The 19,744-nt window shown below is 39.8% G+C and overlaps 1 protein-coding gene across 1 annotated transcript in view; it reads left to right on the forward strand.

The window, feature by feature from the left end:
* The window catches only part of SYNE1 (spectrin repeat containing nuclear envelope protein 1), a 317,978-nt gene that overhangs the window by 35,949 nt on the left and 262,285 nt on the right, over window positions 1-19,744 (forward strand). The window contains exon 3 of the mRNA XM_068151740.1: window positions 16,893-16,954. Coding sequence (XP_068007841.1) covers window positions 16,893-16,954 — 62 coding nt within the window. The remainder of the gene's footprint in view (window positions 1-16,892; window positions 16,955-19,744) is intronic.

The raw sequence follows: 19,744 nt of genomic DNA on the forward strand, positions 1-19,744 counted from the left end.
TCCTTCCTCTCATCATTGCATCCTTCTGCCACCATCAGTGTGCACAGTGCTTCTTTAACACCTCTTGAGAAAGTCCTACATTTAACAGGATTGCACTTGGCATATGTAAAGTAAAAGCAGCATGTTGCTGGACAGGAACAAAGTCACCAGTGTGCTGCCCACTTTGTCGGTGCCAGAGTCCTGAGAGCCTAAACTGGAGCTGCTGCTTCCCCTGTGGAGTGGCTTCTGCTGTGGGAACAGAAGGGATGTGACACTTTGGAAGCCATAGTTGCTGCTTTGACTTCCTACAGGGTCCGTACTTCAGACTAAGAGGACAGCTTTACTATAATGGATGTTAACATTGAAATACATTGCATAATAACTCAGATATTTGTTAATTTCTGAAAGTTGATTTAAAACTAGTAAAAAAACATTAGCTGTGGTAATTTTTGGTAAACTGCAGTAACCTTTCACTGAGTGGTGTTCTGATATATAGCACAGTCCTCATGTTTTGCCTTTCAGTATTCTGTTCCCTTTAAACAAAACTGAGAAATGTGCTTGCGAGTCCTGAAGTGCCTAAGGGATTTTTTTTCTTGCATCATTAATTCAGATACTTTGTGTCTGTGTGGGTTCTCAGAATAAGTTTGCTTTGTGATTTTGGGAATAAAATAGAAGAATCCTGAGTATCAAAAGGAAAAATACAGATAAGAAAAAGATAAAGTTTTAAATTTTTGTGGCCTTTTTTGCCTTTCATTTAGTCTGACTTCACAGCTCAATGTAGATTTCTGTCTACATAGACTCAGCTCACCGTGATATTCATCGTGCTCTGATTTACTTTTGTGCAGCCCTAAGGATGTCAGTGGAATGGCTCACTGTGAATTTGCAATCAGGTCAAGAACTTGTAAGCTTTGTAGGAGGTGTCCTCAGGTATGTGATGAAACAATGATGTAGAAAAGAAAGTGATACATGCTGAATGTAATTAATTAAAAAAAACAGTTGTACAAAACAAGCACAGTTTATAGCTTAGATTTATGGCTTTTGTGAAATTTATATTTTTATTCATGCTATGGCAAATAAAAACAAAACAAAGGGGCAAAGTATCCCAGGTACAGTGAAAAACACAACAAAACAAGTTCCTGCTTTCTCAAGAATTGGTTTTACTCAGGTGGTTTTACCCCTTTTCTGTAATATATATAAATCTTAAGATATTATGCTGTTGGTGATCTGCTACTATTTAATCTCCTCATTTAAAAGTAAATTATATAATTGATCAAGTTTGTTATAAAGTATATATATAAGTTAATGTCAGTGGGCCTATACACATCATTATTTGGATTTATTGAACATTTCTAGCTATTTCTTAGAAGATAAATTCTTCTCACAAAGCATTCCAATTTTTGTGATCCAGTAGCAATGTTTTTCGTGTCAAGTATTGGCTCTGGCAGAGACCAAAGTAAAGCTTGTCAAGGTGACACGGAAGTTGGGAGTCTGGAGTAATGTTTGTCACTAAGTTGAACATCCGTGTCCCAGGCTCCTGGAGTCTTGATCTGCCAGCAGAGACTTGAACTGAGTGTTGTCTTAGTGCTTCTCCAATCCTTACCCTTTATTAAGAAAGTCAAGCTTGAGATAGTTGGGAGTTAATGCACCCAAGTCGTCATACCCTTATGAGTTGGGATATGTTCTTGTATCTGGTGTACTTAAGGACCACTAGGTCTTTAAATTTAAGGATATTTAAGGACCACTAGGTCCTTATTTAAGGACCACTAGGTCCTTAAATGTATCCAATGAGTTTTTGTAACACTTTTTCTATGAAAAGCAGCAATTTGGGTCATACTTAGCCCACAGGAAATTATACCTGCACAGGAATGTTTGTGTACTTCATTCTTTTCTGGTCCCACAAACTCATGGAAGTCCTGTAGCATGTGGATAAATGACTGTGGATAATTACTATCTCTTAGTTCATGAGATTGCTGTCTCTGTGTTTACAGATACAAACAGTAGGTTGTGTCCATTGGAACAGGTATGGATGTTATACCAATTGGTGACGTCTTCTGAACTTTGGGGCTGTTCAGTCTGGAGAAGAGAAGGCTCCAAGGTGACCTAATTGTGGCCTTCCAGTATCTGAAGGGGGCCTACAAGAAGGCTGGGAGGGACTTCTCAGGATCTCAAGTAGTGATAGGACTAGGGGGAGTGGAATGAAGCTGGAGGTAGGGAGATTCAGGCTGGATGTGAGGAGGAAGTTCTTCACCATGAGAGTGGAGAAGCCCTGGAATGATTTGTCCAGGGAGGTGGTTAGGGCGCCGTCCCTGGAGGTGTTTAAGACCAGGCTGGACGAGGTTCTGGCCAGCCTGATCTAGTGTGGGGTGTCCCTGCCCATGGCAGGGGGGTTGGAACTAGCTAATCCTTGTGGTCCCTTCCAACCCTGACTGATACTATGATACTAACTTGTAATTAGATGCCTAGTCATTGTCATTGATAGCAATCAGTGTGTACTTCCACAGCAGGAGTATTATAAAGATGGTTGAAAAAAATTAGAAACACAGACTATGTCAGCATTGATTTGACTTCATCTTTAGATCATGTCCTTGGGTTAAGAGAACCTCAAGCAAAATAAAATGGATTTAGAGTCTGGAAGGTCTGTTACTGGTTTTCTTTCTATAAAGAAAAGTGCATGGTACTCTGCCTTCCCATTCTACTAAGGATTTGCACTGGGAGCAGACCAAAGGCTGTAATAAATATGGTCAGAGCAGTGTAGTGTTCAACATCCAACAGGAAATGTTTTGATAAACCATGTTTATGTTGTTGTAGGCTTTATTGTTTACCTCATTGAGCTGCAGATAGTCCCATGGAGTGCCTTCTAAAATGCACATACACATGCCTATTTAACTTGCAAAGCTTCTCCTAAAGATCATTATTTGGTGTAAGATGTGAATGAGCTGAAAGAAAAGGGTGGGGTTTTTGTTCTTGAAAAATGTATTCTTACTGTAATTTTTTTCTTGAATATGAACTAGGCTAAAACAAAGAATTTTTTTTTTTTTTTGCAATTTGTGACACATCAAAATGCATACTTCTTACATGTACTCATTGAGACTGATGTTCTTGTTACTTCTTTAACTCCTAGTAGTGAAATGTCAGAGCCTCTGAAATGTACTTGTCAGGTTTATCTGTCTCAGGGCTGGAGATTGAGCGCTGGCGTTCCTGGTTGTAGGGAGTATTCCATTAAGATTATTATGGAACCTTATGTTAGGTGAAAATTAGATGGACCTGAGAAATTTCAAACTTCTGAAATTCAATACAACACTTTCAGCAAAACCTTTGTAAATGCATGTAGTTGTGACTATTCTTCTGTATGGATGAGTGAATAATCTTGTAACTGCTTTCTACTATGCACATATAGGTCAGGGGAGGATAAACAACCCTCCATAAAACAGCATGTCTATACATGCTTTTCCAGTTACTGTGCTGCCCAGGGGGGTGGTGGAGTCACCATCCCTGGAGGTGTTCAAGAGGGGATTGGACGTGGCACTTGGTGCCATGATCTAGTCATGAGGTCTGTGATGACAGGTTGGACCTGATGATCTTTGAGGTCTCTTCCAACCTTGGTGATACTGTGATACTGTGTGCAGCTGTTTGGTCTACCAAATGAACTTCATTCATTTTTGTTCCTACTAGTTATTTGCAAAGTATGATTTTCATTCTTTTAGAGGATGATATGTGCCATAGAATGATAGGAAGATTCAGACTGGAAGGAGGCCTGTAGTTCATCTTCCAGCTGGATCAGTTGTGAACTCCAACCAAGTTGCTCGGGTCTTTAGCTTCATGGACAGAGACTACCCAGCCTCTTTGGGTGACCTGATCCACTGCTTGACAATCCTTTCTGAGCAAGAAAGCATTTCATTTCCTGAAACAACATCTCTTGTTTCAGCTGCTGCCCCTTGTACCTCATCTGCCCACCATGCTGTTGAAGAACTCAGCTCCATCTTCTTCTTGGCCTCCCTACAGGTGCCAGCAGGCTGCAGCTAGGTCCTCCTGGAGCATGTCTGCCGCAGGCTGAACCAGACCCCACAGTTTAGCTTCTCCTTCCAGGGCAAGTGATGCAAGACATGGATTTCATGTGCATAAGGTCCTCCTCCATTTGGGATAAAATATTCAGGTTGCACATTTCTATCTGTATGCAAGTGCTGCGATTTTTAGAATTTTTAATAAAAAGTCCAGATTAAGTTCTGACACTGTTGCTGTCATTAGCAAGACATCCTATTGTTTCAGTGGAGTAGGATTTTCCTTCACTGTTTCAGATGCCTCTGCAGATAGTCCACAGTCACTCATGTAAAAGCTGTGATGAAACCTTGAAGAAATTTTCTGATTATAAATATAAATAAGAACCACGGGGTTTGAAAATGAATATATTAAATGTGAACACTGTTTAGTCACAGTATCCTTCCTGTGGAAATTTGAGATGTCATTGTCTCTCTAAAGGTTGATGATGGTTGTTGGCTTATTTGTTCTGTTTGCTGAACAGCCTTCTCTGAGTGTGCTCATAATCCCTTCTCTTTCATACCATTTTAGTATATTTTTGGATATTCAGAACACGAGAAATGCCCTATGAGGAAGTATCTTTTTCTGCTTATTTTTATACAGCTATTATCATCAAGATGCAGTCAGTTTAATAGGGCTCCCACGAGAAGACAGAAACAAATTCTTTCTGTGAGCAGATGTGAACTTGATCAACCCAGAATATTTTCTGATTTTCAGGCTTCTTGCAAAAATGTTATTTCTACAAAAAAAATTGATGTTATGAGCTGGTATGTACAGGGTTTTCTTCAGCAGAACCCAGTAATAACAAAATGCTTCGTGTGACAGGGAAATATTTTCGCTACAAATGCGTAAAGCTTTAAGCCAATAATAGGACAGAAGATTACCTTTGTATTTCACATGAGAAATGGTTGCCAATGAGAGATGCAGTCTCAATGATAAATGCTTGTTTCATTCACTGGCAAAATTCTCATTAGGTTGCATGGCACAACATTAGGGCATGAATGCTGAATAAAATAATGGTTATACTTAGGCAAATGACTAAGAAAATTATTTATTGCTAAAAAGGGGGGGAGGGGAAGAGAGAACAGATAGAGAGGGCAGGCCTTTTAAAAAACAATTGTCACAATGCAAAATTAATGTCTCACTTCTGTCTAAAGGACAATCCCTGAGTATCACAAATGCTTGAAGTTAAGCCTCACTTGTCCATTAGGGATCAGGAGAGTCTGGCTGGGGTAGAGTTAATCTTCTTCATGGTAGCTGGCATGGTGCTGTGTTTTGGGTTTGTGTTGAAAACAGCATAGATAATTAAGAGATGTCTTCATTATTGCTCAGCAGTGTTTACACAGTCAAGGGTTTTTGCTTAGTTGCCGGCTGGGGTTAGGCCATGACAGGAATATTATTTGCTTGGAGGCCACTGCTGCCTCTCCCTGCAAGGCAGCATTCCCCAGAAGCCCCTCGCTTTGCCATGCAACTCCCACTCTGAACTTGTTAATATTATTTATGCTGAGCTGGTGAGGGCATAGGTGAATGGCTATTCCCTCTCCCAGGACATAGACATTGCTACTGCTGGCCTTTAACAAGACTAGGGACTTTATTATAAACACAACGATTGAGTTTTCCTTCTTGTCCCTTTAAATGATGTACTTACGACAAATATTCTGTTATCTGCATGGTGTTGTCTGTGATTTGCCACAACAGAAAGGGCTGTTTAAGGCAAACACAATAGTGACAACAATGGTTTTACCTGCTTACTTCAAATAGCTTACTGTGGTGTTTTACAGAAGCATGGCAAATCACCTTTAAAAATACTAATCAGTGCCTGGCCAGGTACATTTTAATTTGAACAATGTCCAGTTTTATGCCAGTCATTCCATTCAGATCAGTGAAGGGCCATTGAATAAATTGGCATAGGATATGAGTAAATGAAACTCATAAATCAAGGCACATAGTGTTGATTATTGGCTTAAATCCTAGGATTTTGATGTGGAGTAATAGTCAGAGAGCACACTCTGAATTTATTGTATAATCAAATCCATCAGTACTATGGTTTATTTTCATCTGATTAAATTGCTTTCAGGAACTTTATTAACCAGTGTTCTTTGACATTTTTTATTCTGAAAACAGTTCTTTTAATGAAATTAATTACCCACCATCCCCCATTCATTTTTCCCTTAGGATTTTTGTATCATAGAGAAGCAATGTTGCAAAATTGCAAAATCACATGTTTAATCATTTGGTCTGCTGGAGAGGGCAAAATTGTAAAAAATACAGTAGATTGATTTATGCCCTGTATTCCCCAAGCTGAAGCATGTTCAGCTACTGTGGAAACACTAGATGTGCAATTTGCATAGTGCTTCATCCAGGTGGGTTGTTGGAGATTCTAAGTGCTAGAATTCAAGGGTATGTGAGAACTTGAAAAGGCTCATGATCTGGACAAATTAGGATAGATTTTTGCAGGGAGAGGCAGAGCTATGCTTCTTGCCAAATGTGTAACTCTGAAGTTCCTGTTTATTCATTCATGTATTGACAAAAAAGGGAAGAAGCAGCCAATCTAAAATTAAGACTCACAAAAAGCTTGTAGATGAATAGACAAAAAATAATTTAATTTCCATTGGCTTGGTAAAGCATTGCTTGCAGTAAATCATAAGCTTGTTTATATTTCTTCACTGTTTGTGGCTGTTTATCAGATAGTTTCTTTACTTTTATATTTCTGTGGTTGGGCAATTATAAAGCCTTCCAGGCCTTGACAGTTCTTAGTTACTGTTACAGAATTATCTGTAGAAATCAAGTTTCACTGAAACAAATATAATAGAATTTCATTTCGTAGCTTGCTAATTTGTCATGAAGCTTTAGCAGCCTCTTTTACCTTTGTGTTGATTAACTGAAAATACAGACAAGGCTATGATTCTTACCACTTTGAGGGGCCCTGGAAAGTAGGGCATTTTTCCAAGATGTTCCTGTTTCATGTACCGCTGAGAGCACAGAGACTGCAAAATTAGGATCACAAAAGTAACTATCACAACAGGGAAATTTCAGTTTGTGTTCAGAACATTATCTAATTTGACTTCCTTGAAAATCCCTCACTTTCAAGTAGTTATCATCTCACATTGCTGCCTGGCATTTCTTGGGCCACTGTCATTCTTTCTATGTGGTGTGCTATTTTTTTGTTTGCATATATTTGTATATCCCGTTTGCATAACAGGATCTATAATTTGGTGCCAAAAAATTAGAATTACTTTCACCTTGTCACCACATCTAAGTTTATTTCTTACTGAAATTGTGCTCTCTTGATGTTTTGTTCTAGACTTTTTGTAAATACTAGGATTATTACCAGATTTGGTACTATATGTAAATGGCAATGTTTACTACCATTATCAGTGAAGATTCTGCATTTATTGACAGCATACTAAAAATACCACTAAAATAAAGGAATTTATTCTGACATCACATATAGAGCCCTCACAACAGACAGAAGAATAATGAAGAGGTGATTGGGTGCAATCAACATGGCTTCACCAAGGACAAATTGTGTCTGACAAACCTGGTGACCTTCTATGAAAAGGTCACAGCATCAATAGATGAGGGACGACAACTGACATCAGTTATCTGGATCTGAGCAATGCCTTTGACACTGTCCTACACCACATCCTGATCTTCAAGCTGGTGCAGTATGGGTTTGATGGATGGACCATTCAGTGGATTGATGGCTGCACCCAAAGATTGGCGTCAATGGGTTCATGACCAAGTGGAGGCCAGTGATAAGTTGTATTGATACAAAGTTGTGGAATCAGAATGGTAGGGGTTGGACGTGACCTCCAGCGGTCACTGAGTCCAACCCCCATACAAAGCAGCACCTCTTAGGGCAGGTCACCCAGGAACTGTGCCTTCAGTGCCAGGAGGTCTGGAGCCCTCAATATAGGAAGGTCATGGACCTGATGGAGATGGGCCAGAAGAGGGCCACAAAAATGATCGGGGGTTGGACCACCTCTGCTACAAGGACAGGCTGAGGGAGCTGAGGTTGTTCAGCCTGGAAAAGAATAGACTCTGGGGAGATCTAATAGCAAGATCTACAGCAAGGATGGAGAGAGACCGTTTGCAAGGGCCTGTGATGACAGGACATGGGGCAATGGCTTCAAACTAGGGAATGGCAGATTTAGATTGGATATCGGGAAGTTGTTCTTCCCTATGAAGGTGGTGGAACACTGGAACAGGTTGCCCAGGGAGGTGGTTGAGGACCCTTCCCTGGAGATATTCAAGGTGAGGCTCAACGAGACCCTGGGCAGCCTGGTCTAGTTGGGGATGTCCCTGCTGACTGCGGGGGGCATCTGACTAAATGACCTTTGGAGGTCCCTTCTGACCTGGACCATTCTGTGATTCTATGATGAAGAACACTGAGAAGTAACAGGTTTTTTTTAAACAGCGCAAGCTACTACACATCCTGAAGATCTTCCTAGGATACAATAAATCTGTCCACACTCTCAGAAATGGCACAAGAACAAACCTTGTTATCCAGAAAAACAAACGCTGTACATGGCATCTTCAGAATAGCATTCAGCAACCCAATGGAGAACCTACCACAAGGAATGTTCATATAGAACTAGAGGGGGGGCAAAAGATGAGGTCCAAAAATGTGAATATTCTTTTGTTTGCAGAATCATTCCTCATGTGGTCCCTGATGCTACTATATAACAACAACTTTAAGGACTTGAAAGAAACCTTTTAGTAACAAATCAGTATGTTGTACAGGATGGCGAGGAACTATTGATACAGTCCTGGGCAGCGGGCTGTAGGTGACCTGTACAAGAAGGATGGACCAGATGACCTCCAGAGGTCCCTTCCAGCCTCAACCATTCTGTGATTCTGTGAGGTTAACTGGAATCTTGCTTTTTTTTATAAAAAGTACTTGGTAGTAAAATTGATGCCATAAGTTTCTACACTTGAAGGGAAAAATTCTCAGGGACTGAGAACTTCACAGTGTTGGGTGTGGTTTATTTGTCGTTCATTGTTTATTCATATGAAATTCTATATAAATACATAAATGTCCTCATTTGATTTACTCTAACCCTTGACAATAAGATGATGTGTTATTATCATGGATAAGTTGAAATTTCAGTGCAGTATAGTCATTCCCCCTCCCTAGAAGTGTTCCAAACCAGGTTGCATGGGGCAGCTTGGTCTAATGGAGTGTTCCTGCCATGGCAGGTGGTTGGAACTAGATCTTTAAGGGTCCTTCCAACCCAAGCCATCCTGTTACTATGATGCTATCATGTCTTAATGAAGTTGATTTTCTAGATTTCCAGGTGATTTGTCAACATCTAAATTAGGTGAGGAGCCCTTGCAGCCCTTAGAACAATGGTGGGGCAGAATCCTGTCTGCAGCCCATGGAGGGCCCTACACAGAAGCAGAGCACTGTTCCAGAAGGCTGTGACTGCGGGAAGCCTGTGCTGGAGCAGTCTCTTGCTGGGAGGAATGTAGCTCATGGAAGGGACCCACAGTCAGAGGAAAAGTTTGTGAAGGACTGTCTCCTGTGGGAGGGATGCCTCATTATTGCAGAGGAGGACTGTGAGTTTTTCCCCTGAGGAGGAAGGAGCAGCAGAAACAAAATGGAACAGATTGAGACTGACTGCAGCCCTCATTCATTGCCCGCACTGTGCTGAGTGGGAAGAGGTAGACAATTAGAAGCATAGCTGGGCCTGGGAGAGGGGAGGGTTTGGAGGGTTTGGAATGAAAGTATTTTGAAAGATCTAATTGTATTTATCACTGTCCTACTCTGATTCACTTGGTAAATCTGTGGTGGTTTTCTTATTTAAATTAATTTTGTTTCCCCAAGTTGAATCTGTCTTTTGCCTGTAACCTTTATGGGTGAGTGCGCCCACCGTCCCCCCACGCCCCCCTCCTCCCATCCCTCCCTCCCTTTTTCTCTAGCCTGAAGACTTTAGTTTTGGTAGTGGTTTTTTTTTCTCCTCCTCATGCAGTTGGAGGGAGGTAGGAGTGACTGAGGAGCTGCATGGTGCTTTGTTGCCAACTGTGTGGGCTTAACCCAGGAAAAGATACATGCACGTGAGCATTAAGTGCTCTGTCACCCATGCCAGACTGGTGGGTAAACAGACACTTGCAGAGCAGTGAATCCAGAATCTTTCAGAAGGCACTGAAGCCATTGCATGTAATCATCTCTAATGTTGAGTATCCTGACTTTAGTTAATGTCCTCTTCAGAATATGAAACAAATGATCTCGTAATGTGTTCTTTTCATTTCTGACTGTATTCAGCTAAGTGCAGATACTATGAGAGTAAGAAGTATATTTACAGGCATGTGGTGATTAAAACAACAGTTAGTGGGGATGGGAATAACAGTAGTGAGGCAGCACAGGCAGACATGAGTAAACATAAAATGCAAATACATTAATTTATTAGTTCTTGACACATTCTGCTTCTACATATGAACAACAAAGTGCAGCCTGTTCAGGCAAAATATGGTGAAGAACAATTTAATTCCAGTTCGTCTTCTAGTCACTCAAAACACCAAACAGGAGCAAGTGTGCTCCAAGAACTGGGCTTAGGGAAGATGCACAAAGTCATTAACATTATATTTTGGATATATCTTCTAATTCATTGGAGAAACTGTGCTGTCCTCATTTGTTTCTCCAAATACTGAGGGAAACCTTCTAATCAACATGAAGAGCAGTAAAGAGCAGTATATTTTATGTCCAAACTATGACCTGTCTTCTAAGGATCAAGATTATATTAGCGCATCATGCTCAGTTCATGATCTGTTTCTTCCTGTGAAAACCAGAGCACAGGGAAGTGCAAGACAATGTGTATCTGGACAGAGCAAGAATATTTGACATGTGCATATGGGAACATGGGCACAAGGAGGCATGACCTTAGATTTAAGGACTGGAACTCTCCCAAGTCCTACAGTATGAACGTATTATCTGACAGCCTAAATGCTGCTGTGAGTTTGAGCCAACAGCCTGAGTTAAAGCACATACTCTGGTGCTGGCTAAACTTCTGCGTTTCTAGGTTTCAAAAGTTGAAATAGCTTGCACAGTTCACAGCAAGTGCTTCCAGAGACACAGGGTTTTTTTTTTGCTTGTATAAGAAATTACCTAATAAGAAAAAAAAAAAAAAAAGAAGGAAATATTTATTTGGTTGGTTTGTATTTGATTATACTCAGTTTTGTTTATTTTTAAATGCTAGCTTCTTTGGAGGATAAATTGAACCATTTTTAATGTGTTTCTACTAGTGGCTGGGTAGACACGTTCTCTTTCTTAGAAATTAAAGGAATAAATAAGATGTGTAAAATCAAAATTAATATTTTTGAAATATATTTCAGACAGTAAAAGCAGAATGTTCTCAGCAGCATGTCAGTTGATGTCCAGCAGCAAGCTGCTCAGCAGGTACCATTTCTGCATCTGCGAGGTTGCTTCTCCACACTTCAGTTTCATTTAACTATTCCACCAGTATGTGGGATTTTTTCCCTCTTTTTTTCCCTACTTCCAGTTTCCCAAATCACATAAAACCTTTGGTCCTCAAGCCACCATACTAAGGTTATCTGTAGACTGAGCTGGTTATCTGTATATGCTGGTGTGAACCCCGGAGAGCCCATGTCCATAATTTTCCCTAATAAGGTTTAGGCTAAGTTTAGCTGATTTCCTTCTAGCCCTTCTGCATGGATTTCCTTTCTGGAGAAACTGATGAGAAGCAGACTGGTGCTTAGTGGTAGAGTAGGCTATGGTTATGTGTCAGCTAGATCTGAGAGCTTGGAAATTTGGGTAACAGATCTGTTGGTGGGACTGTCTCATTGTCTCTGATGAAACACATTCAAGAGAGGTACAAATCTGGTATTTCTCATCAAAATAGAAAAAACAAAAAAGAAGAAAAAAAGAAAATGATAAAAAGTCCTAAATGTATAAGGCATTTGAATATATATTCCCATTCTTTGTACCGGTACCGCTGTCTTGTTGATCACTTCATTGCTTGTGATCAGCATGCACTGCATGGCTTCTGTAATAATTTTTTCCCTCTTTCTTACTTTGCTTCCACTGCCCATAGCTCTCTCATACTCTTTTTTCCTTCCGCAAATGTATAGTGTTTGTATTCAGCTTAGCAATTCACAATTAATATAATAGTCATAGAGCTATTACCAAAGTTGGTGGGTTTGGGGGTTTTGGTTATTGGTTTGGTTTTGTAGGTTGTTTTTTGTTGTTATTGTGGGGTGTTTTTAAGCAAACCTGTCCTGTCATTATCCCATGAAAAACCTTAACTAGAGACTTAAAAGAATAGAAATGAGCCTGGTTGCCCTGAGTGGTACTCATGAATGGGATAATCCCTCTGATATGGGTGTTGACTAAACTATGTAGCTTAAAGCATTTATCCATTTCACAAGTAGAGTGGCCATAATATTGCTTTAACTCTGCAAGGTTTCCTACCACTGCTTTAAGTTAAGTATGTTCTTAATGAAGATGGAAATTGCTATATAACATATATTATTGAAAGCTTTAGAGACATTGTGCCAAACTGCTGACCAAACAAACTTTCCCAGTGGGGTGCTCTTTGCCATGTTTTATGCTGTGTCGTGTTCTCAAGTGACATCTTGAAACCTTGCAGGTGGTTTGGCATGTCCTTCTGCAATCCCAAGTTGTTTTAGCAGTGTACCTAAAGGCTTCCAAAGATGTGAAAAAAAAATATATTAAAAAAAAAGGCAAAAAACCAAACAACCAAAAAAAAAACCCCAAAAAAAAGAAAGAAAAAAGAAGCTCTTGATGTTTTTAGGACAGAAGTAGCAAAAGCAATGGAAACTAAAGAAATAGGAGCTGTGAGAAGCTTGAATTGCATTTCATTAAAGCGTAAACCAAAACAAATCTTAACAATATTAGCTCACTAAGAATCAGTCAAGGTGCTTTTATTAAACCTGTATGAACTCAACTGTGTCATGTATTCCACTCGGTGCATGAGACGGCTCCTTATGTTACCTTGCAGAACTCTGTATTTGCAACCCTGCACTGCAGCCACCTTCCTGTCATCTGATCCCCAGACACCTACGGCAGGAGATGCTTGATGAGCAATCTGGTGTTGCATAGGACAGATCCATGGCACATGGAGCTCTGCAGCTGAGAAGGGGCTGCTACCACAGCCAGCCGGCAGCAGCTTTGCTGCTTAGGAAGCCTGTTACTAGAAAACCTCTGCTAGGAAGCCACTACAGTCTGTCTCTTGATGTTTATATATGATATGTGTTATACTAGTGATGAGAATATGCATGCATTATCCATATTTCATCATCATATTCATAACTGTTGGAAGATGCATGGTTAGTTTTGTTTATCTTTCAAAATAATTTGTGTTTTTAAGTAAATATATCCAGTTATCTTTTATTCTCATTTCAATCCTGTGTAATACTTTCTTGGCCCCTGTGGGCCTATGGCACTTGTGAGTGAAAAACATGAATTTCCACACAGAATGTTTCATAACTGCCTTCCTATTGCCAGAGCAAAACAAAGTCTGTTCAAGTGCTCTGGCTCCCTGATGTAATGAAATACGAATTACCACATATGATCAGAAATTTGAGTATGTTTCAGGCTCATCTAGGTGTACTCCAAAATTTTTGTGCATTCTCACATATGTTTCATCCTTCTTGTACAACAGTTCAAATATATTATTAAAACCTAAGTGGCCTACATGTCTGTTCAGATTAATTTCGTGCTGTTTCTTCCACTGCACTGTTTCAGTTGCAGATGAAGGACATCCCTAAATAAGAGTGTGCAGTGATGAACCCAAGTGGTTGCTTTTAAAATCGGCTTTCTTTTATACATGTGATAACCTAAAGAGCTGTGCCATCCAGCCATTTTCGTACTTACTGAGCAGTGTATTGTTACAAAAGCACTGTTGAGAAGGCTGCATTCTTTTCACTGCCACACATCTTGCTGCTTGTGGATATCGGCAGTGTAGTTGGGTTGTCTCAGTCCCTGGATGAATTATTCAGGCTCTTGACATCAGAGATTTCCGCTAGCGGATTGGCTGGTGCTGGGATAATAAAATCTTTCCACAGGAAAACAGTGGAGAAAGATGATGGCAGTGATACCAGCAGAACTGCTGCTTCCAGTACAGCTGGCTTTGTCTGGCTGTTGCATATCTGCAAGAATATATAACAATGTTTTTAAGGTTTGGCTTCGTGTGAATTCTCTGAGGGATTTGTTTAAGAGGCCCTCATTTCCAGTGAAGGAAAAGAACTAGATTGATCTTGAAAAATTACTTCTGGTTGTGTTGGAAAGCAACGCTGCACACTACATGAGACAGGAGTAGCAGAGGAACAGCAGTAGCAGCAGAAGCAGCCGCCGCAGCAGCAGCAGTGACTATGGCTCGCTACAAAGGTGCTGGTGGCAGAAATGTTACATCGTTAAATCTGCTTCCTGGGCTCATTCAGTACTGGCAGGGTAAGTGATGCAAATAAGGAGCTGACAGTCCTTACCACTGTGGCGCGTGTAAGAAGCCGTATGACGCATGCATCTTGTGAGTACAGATAAACAGTACCTCTGTGGAGAATTTACATCATTCAAAGAAAGTAACACATTTGCTTCCAGGGAAATTTGTTAAAAGCATATTTGAATTTGTGAGATCAATGCACTACTTGCATTTGGGTATTACAGTGGTAAAACCTGTTACTTTTAAGCCGGTACAAAATAAGTGCTTAAAAAAAGGAAACTTTTATTAACAGTTGCTGTTAGGCTTATAAAGAATATACTGCCTACATGTATTCCCTTGAAACAGATTATTTTGAAAGTCTATTTCTTCTGTTTGTTGATGTGACTGGAACCATATCATCTGCTGTGAGCAGTCAAAAGCTAGGAGCTAGTTCTCTGATTTCCATTTGTTGTCAGAAGGCTGTTTCTTAAATCACCAGGGTGCAGTAGAATTACAAATCAGGCAATAATTTTCACTCATTTCTTTGATCATAAGTTTGACCTCTAAATGACTGATTCTTTTCTTTTGTCATGCTGTTGTTGAATTGAGGTAGCTGGAGAGGTGTGAATAAAGACAGATCTAGACTGATTCTGTGTACTCTCAAGTCTCCATCCCCACAACTTTCTCACAACCGAAGTGTGCGAGTACTTCCACTGAAATTACTAGGACTGTTGGTATTGAATTGTAATATGTAATCGCTTGTCAGAGTACAGCTGATGTGCTGTGTATCACAAGGGAAACATCCTGCTCATGCTTAGAAACTATACAGCAAGATGTCTGTGTTCCAGAATGTAGACACAAATGCTGCATGTAAAGTCAGGACACCCCCTGCCAAAAAGGTGATGTAGAATGTAACACGATACAGTATTTCCAGTGATATTTTTCATGAGTTGCATGTCAGTGCAACAATTGGATTCTCAGAATGTAATGATTTTGATTTTTTTTTTAATTATGGAGAACAGCCTGCCCAATGAAATCAATGAAAAGGAAAAAAAAAAAAAAAGAATGCAAAATTATTTTCTTAGGCATGAAGTTTGCTCATCTAGTAATAGATACTGGAGAGTATATGCATATTTTTTTTCCCTCTGGTATTTCTTATATGTGAGATACTGTTTATATGTAAAGAAAATATCCATTGATCATAATGCCCAGACACATTTTGGGAGCTCTGTGTGGTCAGGGAACCATCACTGCCCCACTTAAGATTTTGGCTGATGAATTTTTGTGTCGTGATTTATAACTTTTCTGTACCATCATTGTGGAGCAGCATTGCAGGAATGTAAATCAGGGAGCTTATTATTAGTAGTGCGTCAAACTTAGCAGTTATCTATTCCAGAACTTTAAGGGGAATTAAAAAATATTTGGTTTAAATTTTTCAGATGTGAAAAACAGCAAATCACTATTTGGTGATGCACAAGTAAGTAGCAAAGGCAGTAACTAAAACTAGACTTTGCATCTGTAGGTTTTGGGACATTCATTTGTTCTTGTAAGAAATATATATTTAACAGCAATTTTATTTATTTGGATTTTTCAGTCGGTAAATTAAGATGCTTATTCAGAACTCTTAATAACATGATTTGGTTTTCAGTTATTTCCTTATATTTTTGAAAGAGAAATCTCCAACATAAATACTTGAATGCCCCCATTGCGAAATTATTTCGTGTGTCAACACTGATTCCCCAGAAGGAAGGGACAGGATTTCATGGATTGGTTATAGCTGTGATTCTCTTCCCTCTGCAGCCATGACCCTGGCTGCTGAAGCTGGAGGAGCTAATTCAGAAGCTATTTTTATCTATGCAGCTGGCAACAGGCCCTGAGGGACTATCTGAAAATTGGTAAAATTCACTATAAATCAGACAAGTGCTACAAGACAGGACTAGGAGAAGTACCATCAGTATAGAAACTGCCTGAACTAGCTAATGGTTCCTCTCTGGAAGGATCTCCCAGAGGACAAATAAGCTTGCTAATGCAATTTCAAATCTTTAATTGAACATTCTAAATATTTTCAAATATACATGCTAAGAGTATTATTTTCTAAGTCCCTATCTGACTTTCTACATAACAGCAACTTGACTGTCAGAGATATGGATTCTAGTCAAAAAGTACAGGGTAAGTGGTACTTGGACCTCAGCTAAATGTAGTATGGACTTGGAAGTCAAATTTGTCTTGGAATTCAGATTTGAAGTAGTGTCTTACTGTGAAACTTTTCAAATAGTCAAGTGTCCAAAGTATTATTGTAAGAATATGAAATATTTGTTATGGGTAGTTACAGGCAAAATATTGTCTCAATGAAATATAGTGGCATTTCTGGCAAATGCAGAATGCATTTGTTATCAATAGGGTATACTACTCTTCCATCATGTAAATTCAAAAGTATTCTGCCAATGTTTAATCAGACTGATTTCCTGTTTTTCTTAGATGAACAAGAGTCAGTGCAGAAAAGGACTTTCACAAAATGGATCAATACTCATCTGGCTAAGGTAATACATGTCTTTAAAATTTATATATTTTTAAGTAAAACCTTATTAGCTATGCCTATACAGGCCCTGGAATCACAGAATATGGCAGATTTGTCTGAGCAGAATGGCATAAACTTATAAAAGTTTCCCCACTAACTCTACACCATGGAAGATGCGGTAGTGGTCAGCTGCAGCAGTGTGAGTGCCATCTACACACAGCTTCTTTTGCCCAAACTGAAAGCACAGTAGCTGTTATTTCAGCCAGAAGAAATACTTGAAACTGCTTTCTGTGAGATAGAAGTATTACTCTTATTGCATACAGTGTACTTGAATACACTTGAGTCAATAATACCTGTTGTGTAGTTTGATAGAGGTATCTTGATCTGGTTACAAACACAAATTTGTGAAATCCATGTAATTCATGAATCCATGTAATCCATAAATTCATTAATCCAGTGCTGAATTAATTATCTGATGCATGTTGGGATTTATCATGAAACTTTCATTGCTTCTTCTTGCCACAACCTAAAAGACCATTTTTGGTTGTATCAGAATAAAGACACACAGTGTTAAAAGTATTAAGATAAAACTGGTACCAGCTTTGTCTGACAACATAAGCAGAGAGATTTAATTTGGCATTTCCCAGAGTTTTCACACAACACAGCTCTAACCATAGTTATCAATTAGCCTGGTAAATTAAAATATTTAAACACCAGAGATGCTCTTTGAAAGGCATATTTTTAAATCATGCAGATTAATGAACTTGAAAATTGAGGGAGGAATAGCTGCAGCAGATGGAATTAGTTTCTGTGTAAGGAATTGCCCTAAAAATGAACAGAGCAAAGCAAGGAAGCCCATATAATCCTGTATCATGTTATTTGATCTCATGAATTGCACTGACATTGTAGAATTCAAGTGAAAGAACAAGGTTATCTTTTTGACAGACACTCCTCACTGGGAATGAGGTCAGTTGTCCTATTCTATTTGAAAGAGTTTGGGGGAAAACCCCAGAAACATGGAGCAAAGAACTTGTGCATTTTGTGTATGTTCCATTCGCTTTAGTAGGTAGAAAGAAATGGTATTTGCTAAAGTGTTAACAGGTGGGCTGTGAACATGTGTCAGAGAAGAGAAAGAACGCTTATTTCATGTTTTTCTATTTCCTAATTGTATAGTGTCATTAATAATTGATCATTAATGTTTGATAGATGTACATTTTGTTAGCTATATGTATAGGTGTTGGTGCATGTAATGAAAATTTGCTAGTAATAACTGACTAATCCTGGGGAAGAGACAAAGCTGTGGCAGTGGCTCCATTAAGGGATTTTGCTCTGGACATGGAGTTTTGCATGCTCTCTTCACAGTATCACAGTATCACAGTATCACTTAGGTTGGAAAGGACAGTTGTAGTCTCTTTGGGTCATGAGGGCTCAAGTAAACCTTTTGATTTGTTTGATCTAGGATGTATAAGGTTAATAAAATGTGCTCAAACCCAGTCACAGCCCTCAATTCTAGCTACCTGAGCCACCCTGTAGTAAATGGGTTGTTTTAATTCAACCTCTGTTCCTACACTTTCCAATGACTGTCAGCAAGTTTGCCTAAATCAGGTGCATAGAGTGACTGGCTTTGCTTGTCATTTACGCTGTTAGGCTGCCACAGGTGAAGTACTGTTTATAGAGCATAGAGATTAGGCACAACAGAAAAAGAATGTTTTAAGTTTTTAAAAAGTAAGCTTTTAAATCTGTGTTAGTTATGGAATTTTTTGACAGTGTAGAAATAGGTTTTCTGAGTTCATCACAGCTATTGGAAGTAGTGATGGGTCTGTGAAATGCACTGGACATCCCTTGCACTCATGTCTCCAAAATTTTGTATTTAGGTCACTTGATTCTTGTAAAAGGTTGTTCCATTTTTTATTATTTCAAAGTAACCTGAAGAGCTGTAACATCTCAGCTGTCTGGAGGCTTTTCAAATGGGATAAGGAAAAATCCTAGAAGGAGACCCACTTTGAGACAGCATTGTCTGTATTTTGTTCTCGTCTTTGACCCCAATAAAATGTGGAGCATCTGCCAAAATGGTACCCAGAGAGGAACACCATGAAGTGCTGGCCTCACACTGATAGTGGAGAAATTGCAGTGTAGACTTCTGCATTGGACCTGCATCTGTTAAAGGCAGTGAAGTTACAGCAGAGTTAAATAATATGGAAGTAGATGCAGGATGGGATAGGTGCAGTTGTGGAGGGGCCAGGGGGGCTGCAGGAAGGGCCTCTCTGGGGAGATGCTGGGGCTGCCCTGTGCTGAACAAAGCTTGTTTCAGCTGGCTCCGTTGAGCTTACTGCAGGATGTAGCTGAGCCCCTTAGCCAAGCTGATGGTGCCTCCAGGAACCTGTGTTTAAGAAAAGGCATAGTGCTGCATAGGCAAGGAGAGGCAAGGGGAAAAGTGTAAGAAATAGCCCTGCAGACACCATAGTGTGAACAGGACAGGAGGAGTTACAGCCATTCAGTTGAGTGGAGACTCCCTTTAGGCCCCTGCAGAGCCCACGGTGGAGAAGGCTTCTGGCAAGAACTGCATGCAAAGAGGGGCTCACACAGAAGCAGGTCTGTCCTGAAGGACTGTATTACACGGGAGGGAACTCATTCCAGAGCAGGGGAAAAGTGTTGAGGAGGATGGACTGGCAGAAAGGAGGACTGCAAACCTCATTCCCCATCCATCTATGCCACTGTAGGTAGAGGAGCTGGCAGTGAAGGAGTGAAGATGATACTGGGGGAAAAAAGGGTACCGGGGGAAAGGTGGTTTGAATTTTATCTTTGTTTCCCA

The sequence above is a fragment of the Melanerpes formicivorus genome, unplaced genomic scaffold (assembly GCF_026170545.1).
Source record: "Melanerpes formicivorus ecotype bairdi unplaced genomic scaffold, bMelFor1.0.p_v2 SCAF_2, whole genome shotgun sequence".
Taxonomy (NCBI): domain Eukaryota; kingdom Metazoa; phylum Chordata; class Aves; order Piciformes; family Picidae; genus Melanerpes; species Melanerpes formicivorus.